This window comes from Cydia splendana, chromosome 2 (genome assembly GCF_910591565.1).
Source record: "Cydia splendana chromosome 2, ilCydSple1.2, whole genome shotgun sequence".
NCBI classification, from domain to species: domain Eukaryota; kingdom Metazoa; phylum Arthropoda; class Insecta; order Lepidoptera; family Tortricidae; genus Cydia; species Cydia splendana.
Window position 1 is genome coordinate 24,574,021 of NC_085961.1, and position 8,558 is coordinate 24,582,578.

Consider the following 8,558-nt stretch of genomic DNA (forward strand, 5'->3'; position numbering starts at 1 on the left):
GCCTATGGAGCCGGACCCGCGTGGAACCCCTCAATTTCTGATAACAGCTGATCAACGATATATTTTTAATCGTTTCAGCTTACGTTAGTAAGTACCAAAAATATTGTTACCGTTAGTAAGTCACTTCTTGCCTCTCAGACCTAGTCACTTTTTAGGAAAGTAAGCAACAGTGGCGGAGCGTCCATAGAATCGATTCCCATCGGCTTGTCTGATGTTCAGGCTCTTAGGCCATTTTCTTTAAACTTATGAAGAAAAGGAAGGGCAACTTAGCTACGGCTTGCCTACGATCAATCTAGACACGCCGCCACTGGTAAGCAACTTAGTTTTCTTGGTACATATTATGTAAGTTATGATTGAGGGGCATTCGGACTACCGAATGCCCCGAATGATAATCACTAGATTATTACTATTAGTACCTAACGAATCTTAACATCGCTTAAATTTGTCGTACGACGGTATTTTTATATTACTATAAGAAAATAAAGGTGATAGCTAATGGGTGGACTGTATAATGAGATGATGCAAACACGTAGGTATTGTAAATTAATTATTTTAATAAATAAAATACAGCACAAAGATATATTAGTATCGCGGTGACAGGCAGACTGACATGGAACAAGAATAAAAAAGTATATAGTTTTACAAATAATATGTATGCACAAAAGAGGTCGCACGCCAGCCAGTCGCCAACGAAAGGAGTACTTATTATGCACTCTTTTATGCTATATCTATACTAGACCAATATCATTTTTTATTGATTAAGTACGATGTTATATTCTATATCCATCCATACCTATATACTGTAATTACAGTTTTCTTTCTTTCTTTGAAAAAGTAACTTATACGAACCACGTGCTTCGTCTACTCCAAACTATTAGACATCGTATTTTATAAAGCAAATACCATGTTTTTTGCCGAATAAAAAAAGCGGGAGTCACAAAAGTTGTAAATGGCATTAAATAAAAAGTCAATACAAGCAAAGGGATGAAGAGCGTTACGTCTTTGTTTCTTAAAAACCTTATCTTTCCTTTGCGATGCCGATGTTTTATTTAAGCCTCCTTTTTAGTCATAATTATCCTTAAACATCGTATTGTCCTATTTTTAAGCTTTGTTGTGAAATATTGGTCAAGGTTGTGCAAAACAATGAAGTCGCAAGTTTTTTGCGAAAACGAAGGATTTTCGGAAACTTACAAATTTTTGAAGTGATGCTGTTATTTTGTTGAAAAAAAAAGATAGATTGAAAGCCAGGGAGAATATCAACCTCAAAAGAGAAGATCAATGCTTTTTCTGCAAGCAAATTAATATTTATTAAAAGTCTAACTCAAAATGCCTGTTTTCTTTTAAATAAAATACCGAACGTGGCCGTAACATGGTGGCCGAATCGGTCAGTGCCAGCACAGAGTAGAAATATTATAATATAACCACATTTGGGCAAAAATTGAATAACAAAGAAAATGTAACGAGTTACGTTATCTGAAACATTAAGTATTTAATATAAAATATCATGTTCTTGATACAAAATTGACGATATAATGACTAAAATTTACTTATTCCTACTTACGAGTACCTATTAGGATAGGTACAATTTCAAACATATGATCAAACCGAACTCTCGACACAAGTACAACAGTAGAAACAGCATCTCATTCACTTTTATTACTGTGTCAATATGCAGTAGCACAATTCAACGATACCGTAGTTTTATGTAAATTTTACGTTTACAATATTTGTGCTAACAACGTTTCAACGGTACTCCCGTCCCGTTCTGAGGCCATAAATCTCCGATCAGCGAGAGAACCGTTGCCAAGTTGACAAAATAATGGAACGAAACAATGTTCCGATTATTGTTCAATTGTCAACATTAGGTGAGACTGAGTTGCTTTTGTTTTTCTTTGTCAGCAAATTATGAGCGGATGCTGCGTGTGTCTTGGACGCGAACGCTTATTGACACATGAAAAGCATACCTAATGTCTTGAAAAGTTTAAAGAATCGGACCACGCTAAGTTTTCATGCCAAGTGCTACAGTCAGGTATATGTAGAGCTTATAAGGAATATGTAGAGGTATGCATTCTTACCGCCAAGTTTGTGCAAAGCTAGCGTGGTCATAGTTTACACTAGCGACCCGCCCCGGCTTCGCACGGGTTAACAAATTATACACCTAAACCTTCCTCAAAAATCACTCTATTAATAGGTGAAAACCGCATGAAAACCCGTTCAGTAGTTTTTGCGTTTATCGCGAACAAACATACAAACAGACAGATGCGGCGGGGAACTTTGTTTTATAAGGTGTAGTGATTATAAATTCAAACATTTCACAATTTTACGTGTCTGGATACAACAATGACTTTTTGCGCGCTGGCATCACATTAATGTCATGAAATCGTGGTATTTTTAAACATTTGTTTTATGTGACCCGTTTCACCTACTTTTGTCCTGCATTTATACTATGCGGGTAAATTCTAGAAGTTACTTTGCACTGTTCCAAAACAGATAACCGAGTTTCAGTCGGGAATTCGCAAACGCCAGAAGCAGGTAGATCCGTTTACGACGCGGCATCTTCACAAGTCGCGCGATTTTTAGAAAGTTTATTGTTTTAACACCCCCAATAAAACAGCAAAACATGTTTGTGTTTCGTAAAGAAGCCGCCTTCTGTTTACTACCTAGTCTACCGACGCGTTTGACGCGCCGCCGTCTTAGATGTTTACAATAGTGCACGTGGGCATAAATACTAGTTATTAGAAAAGAACATGCTGTTCAATAGTATTGTGTAGTAGCATTTGTTTTATTGGACCCTTTGAATTTTAGTTTAGATAACGATAAGGCTGACCTGTAGTCGGAATACGTTGTTGTTCAGGTATAGGTGCAGAAGAAAATACAATTTTGTGAGGCAAAGCTTGCCACTAGGGAATGCAAATCGGTTATTTTTGGTTATTTTTTGTATGGAAATTATCGGTTATTAACCGAAACCGCGGTTATTTCCATACAAAAAATAACCGATTTGCATTCCCTACTTGCCACGGTTGAAACAAAATTTTAGTTAGAAATAAAAAAAAATAGAATTTCTGTCGACGTGCATTTTCATACATTGAAGAATGATTTTTTTTGGTTTCGTCTAAGCTGAGCTAGTCAGTACAAAGCCGACGCGACAGATGTCAAAAACCTTTTTTGCGCAAACCATAAATTAAATAAAAAGATCCAAAGTAAATACCAGCGAAAAGGCCCGCGGCAAAACCAAATACAATATTCTGAATAAGCCATCGATTGATTTCATAAGATTAATGGTGTTACATTGTCAGCGGCACTGTATGACGGAAAAGGTCGAATTTGCGCAAACGAAATGTGTTTTATGCCCCTTTACATAAGAACTAACAAGCCTCATTTTTGAAATCTTTTTAGTTGACGGAGCAATGAATGGTGCAGTGTTTATCAAAGCTTCTCTCCAAAATTCAACTTTATAGTTCTTGTGATAAAGTTCTTAATCCATCGCAGTAGTTTTTAAAAATTAGGATGTTATGGTTCTGTGTTGGGATGCTACGTTTGAAATAGGTTTTAGAATTCAGTGTGAAATTGAAATTAAACTTTTTTATCGTCAGTAGGGCACAAGGTGGAATATTGCTACGGTTAATCTGATCATTAAATATTTATTTGTTAGGCCTCATAAACCTATATTTTTATTTAGATTGAGCTTTAATTTTAATGGTTTTAAAAGTTAATGGATTGAAGCAAATATTTTGGGCAAATTATTTGCTCAAAGAGTGCATGATTTATTTGTTAAGCAAGTTTTTGACACGAACAGGCAGTTCAATTTAAAAGTGTTGTTTGTTAGTTGTCTCGGTGTTTAATGTTGAATAACATTTTGGTTTGGTATCTTAATTATAATGACTTATGAATATCATGATGGATACAACTTATGATACAAATTTAAACCATTGTGCTAGTTTTGCATTTATGTATTTTTGTGTAAGATGTTCTATATTTTAACGTGTACATTTTTTATTTATTTCATCAGAAATGTATGACGTTTTACTACCGCCGAACCCCGAAATTTGTTGACTAATTTAAAAACAAATAAGCGTAAATATGTAAAGCCATGAGCCAGCAAAAATAGTTCCATGCAATTCGTTTTCAATTTTGTTGGTTTTAAAAAGGAATTGATATGTAGGTACACAAGTTCTATTTCAGTTTCCCTTTCTCTAATTCCTTTCATATAATTTAGATGAAAACTAATAAAGGCCGTTCCACAAAGCCGTGGGTGTGTGCATGTAGGATTGTATTGTGGACAGATGCGAGGTCGGGAGGTGTGTGACAAAGCGCGCATATGTCGCGCGAGTCGCTATTGGGCGTTGAAAAACGCGAACGTAGCGTGACTTTGCACTTTAAGTATGTGTTAGGTATAAAGAACATGTAATTCGAGACGTTGACGTTTCAAGGAAAATATTTATATGTATTTATATTACTTGCAAGTCTCGCAACTGAAACTGACTTGAAGTCGTAAAGTGTTTTATGATAAAACCATTTGTTGTTTACCTCTGACAATTTAAAAAAACCTTCATGTGTGGTTTTCTGTATAACTTAACTAGAGTTAGAGATCTAAATTTATACAATTTCTATTCGCACTAGATAATCAGTTACCTATTTGAAATTAGTTTATTAAAAAAATATATTAAACTTGTTTTAGTAAATACATATTTAAAATTTATTTTACCTAAGTATAACAGTCGTTTCGCGTCTATTCTCTTTGCGCAAATCAACCAAGTACTTAGTAAAACCAGTATAACATGATCTATGCAACCATAAACAACTGAATGTGCTTTAACACTGGTTTTCTCGAACGATAAAACGCTAGGGCTCATTAACCGATCGTGCTTCTACTGAGTTAGGTAGAGTCAATAACACACTCGTCTTGGGTGATTTCAGGGATTTTCACTTATTGCTAGGGTAAACGTCTCAATATTTGACAATCTAACACTAATAGTTGTGATTCGGTTTGTCACCTGTATTACCAAGAATTTAGGTTGAAATTAGCAACTACCAAATTAGTATCAACCACGATAGCCTTTAGTCACATGGTGATATTTGAAGGCGCAACAGCCTCGGAGTCGCACGCGCATGGCCGCATACTGCGCTTTTGTGCGACCCCCGATTGAACTGTTACGAGATGAGATATGTTCTACACGAACGGGCTATACAGGGTGCTTGCTTGTCCGGCTTTTGTGCCTGTGGAACGGTACCGTATCGCTTTGTGAGGCCGGCCGTTTGCATATTTGGTATAAGTAACTTCTTGCTACTAGATATGCAAGTCTTGGTGCATTGGTTAGCACAAGAGCCCGACCTACATGGGGATACGTACTATATTAAGTACATACCATACGTACGTACTATACCAGCTTCTTCTTTGGTATAATTGTCACAAAACCTAGTAGGTACCTACACCTGAGTGAAGAACGTGTCTAAAAACCTCAATTCATTTTTAGCACCTGAGCGATATTTTTATTTATTAGTGACTTAGATAATAGAGTAAATAGTATACCTAGCCTACGAAATTAATTAGCAACTAGGTATGTTGGTAGAGCTGTAAAAATTTAAAGTCAGTTTGTGTAATACCGTGTCATGTACCTATCTATAAAAAAAGCAAAACTGAATGTAGCTTAACCTTGTTTGGTTATCAAGCCTTAAGAAATTAGAAAGTACCTTAATATTCAAAAGAAAATGATAGCACATAATCATTTGAATTCGTTTTCTCTTATTTGGTTTATTTTATTTTACTTGACTCGACCACATAATTGAGCAAAAAATATTTAACACCCTGTATAAAATGCAATCGCCAGCGCAGCGCAAAAACGCGGCTTTACACTAAACCAATAATAGAATAAAATCAATCTATACACCCTCTCCACGCACACCACCACACATCAATCAATGATTTTCCTATCCCTACACACGCGCACATAGCTAATCCAAAATCGGCTATCGGCAATATTGGCATTGTAAACATTTATAGGATATTTGCAAACTATTTCGACAAACGCCAAAACTACACCCGTCCCTTTCTTACATCCGAGGGCGAATGAATCGGGAGCTAGTGAAAGCGAGACGGGGAGATCAGTTTTACAACTTCGCAGAGGGACAATGGCGACGCTATTGTTGAATGTACCCCAAACTTTTTTTTAGGTCACATAAAAGTATTACAGGGGACGTGCTGCCTGCATTCACTTATTGCATTCGTTTCGCAGTCAACATAGAAGAAGGATCGTCGCCCACGCAGTCCGGTTTAGTGCTAAATCTATGCAGTGATCTAGTGATAGTGAGTGGATAAGTGAAACATGACGTCAGCGGCCACCACTAATCGTGCGCATGACATGTGGAACAATTGTGCCGACATGATCAATCAAGGTGACTTACAAACGAAACAATACAATTACAAACCTATGATGCCAAACTTGTATAATTACCAAAACAATGCTTACAGTGCTAACGCAGACTATTATCCCCCGTACATGCAAAGTGCTGACTTTTACAAAGCTTACGGCGGTAACGAGCAAACCGATACTGTAGTCAAATCCGAGCCGAATTGGCATAACTATCATTCAAATTACACAGATAGTCATGCTAATATGGAAATGGTGAACAGATGGAGAGAAATGAACTATTATAGACAACAACAACAGCATCAGAATCCCTACGGATACGACCAAAGAAGTAATACAATGGCTAATCAAGTGACTTTAGATAGCGCGGAGAGAGAGGACACTCGATCGATCAATTCACCAGGTCAGTGCAGTTTACCAGAAACCAGCTACGGGTCGCCGCAAAGTGCCACAAGTGCCAAGCCAGCCAGCCCTGAGACAGATTCAGGAAAGCTTCGGGCGCTGCTGTCAAAACCAAAGAAAAATGAACCATACAAATCATACACGCAAGAAATATTGCAACGAATGATGAACCAAGCGGATCCAATCACGGACTGGGAAAAAAAGAATGAAATTAAAGCGGATAAGGAATGCAATTTGTCGCAATTTCATGGTGGATACGAGGCGGAAGGTCAGACGTCAGTCAAGAGTGCTGGTGGGGCGGCGAAAGAAGCGCCGTCATCGGGAGCCGACTGTCAGGACGTGACGAGGGTCGAGGCAGGCGGGGACAATGCGGATTACGCAGATACCAAGATGGCCGCTGCAACCGATGTGCAAGGATTCTACCCGTGGATGAAAACTATTGGCGGTATGTTATTTACTATTCAATATATAATAAATAGGGAAAGATTTATTACAACACTATTAAATAATTATAAAACATTAAATCAGCTTAAAAATAATAATACAAACTATCTCTAAACTAAACTTAAAATAAAACGCCTATAAATATAAAACGTCCCCCAAGTCACTGCCGATGGGCAGTGTGCCAAGAAGGCTGGCCGCATTGCCACGTTGTATGGCAATACTAACGCGTTGAGCAAAATACAGGCCAGCCCTCTGGTCCCCTGCGGCATCTATAAGGCGCTCCGCTAAGGCCCTGTATATACGGCGTGCGCTTAGCATTGGCGCATTCAATACTTTCTATTGTATAACTACTTCAAAAACATAACTGTGTAATACAACAAAAACAAAACCTATAAGATTATTACTAATTTATTAGACTAGACTAAATATTAGACCTAACTCGCTCTTTATGATTTTTGATTGCCTTATTCAATCAATAACTTCAATATTGTAAGTAATTTAACAATGACAATTGGTCATTAATTTTGTTTTTCTTTTGTTGCAGGTGATGACAAAAAGGAGGGATCTAAAAGGACAAGGCAGACCTACACACGGTTCCAAACATTGGAATTGGAAAAGGAGTTCCACTTCAACAAATACTTATCGAGACGGCGAAGGATAGAGGTCTCCCACGCCCTCGGCCTGACCGAAAGGCAAATCAAGATCTGGTTCCAAAACCGAAGAATGAAAGCGAAAAAAGATGGAAAACTAAACGCTTCTCCTGACCCGTACGGCGCTGAAGAAATAGGTGCTACAGCTTTAGGCAATATGCCCGAATATATGGACACCAGGCAGATGCCACTAGACTATCCTGGATATCATATGGGTAATGGTCCACATGCAAACTTGGCACATATGCCAGCAATACCTCAGAACTGTATGATGCCGCCGTACAATGTGCCTAAAATGTGACACGTAAAATACTAAATTAGGTATATTAACAACTCATTTGTAAATTCCATTATTCTGTCTTTTAACGTAAAATATGAAACCAACTTTACGTCAATATCTATGCGTCGCGTTCGTGCGCATGATACAGCGCATGTGCATGCGCTGAACGCGGCGTTTTGGGGTCAAATTGGTATATTATTTAACGTGTATAAACTTCTAACACGCGTATTTCAATTATAACAAATCTTAATTTGATGTAAAAAAGTGACCAATATAAATATAAAATGCAAACGATATAAAAACTTACTTAATATAAAAACAAAGATAACCTATGCATATTTTAATGGCCGCAACGCAGATTGATGATTTGATTATAGAGAGGTTAGTAGTTGATTGATTTCTTCAATAGTTATT

General features: G+C 37.3%; 1 protein-coding gene across 1 annotated transcript; it reads left to right on the forward strand.

Annotated features, from left to right (window-relative positions):
* The first annotated feature begins 5,772 nt into the window (after positions 1 to 5,772).
* LOC134805891 (homeobox protein Hox-B5a-like) lies at positions 5,773 to 8,170 on the forward strand. Its single transcript, XM_063779091.1, has 2 exons — positions 5,773 to 7,215; positions 7,759 to 8,170. The coding sequence occupies exons 1-2, from the start codon at positions 6,324 to 6,326 to the stop codon at positions 8,163 to 8,165; spliced, it is 1,299 nt and encodes a 432-aa protein (XP_063635161.1). The 5' UTR covers positions 5,773 to 6,323; the 3' UTR covers positions 8,166 to 8,170.
* The last annotated feature ends 388 nt before the right edge of the window (positions 8,171 to 8,558 follow it).

Coding starts and splice junctions, on each gene's coding strand:
- LOC134805891 (XM_063779091.1), top strand. CDS start 6,324: ATGACGTCAGCGGCCACCACTAATCGTGCGCATGACATGTGGAACAAT. Junction 7,216..7,758: donor GTGGATGAAAACTATTGGCG/GTATGTTATTTA, acceptor CTTTTGTTGCAG/GTGATGACAAAAAGGAGGGA.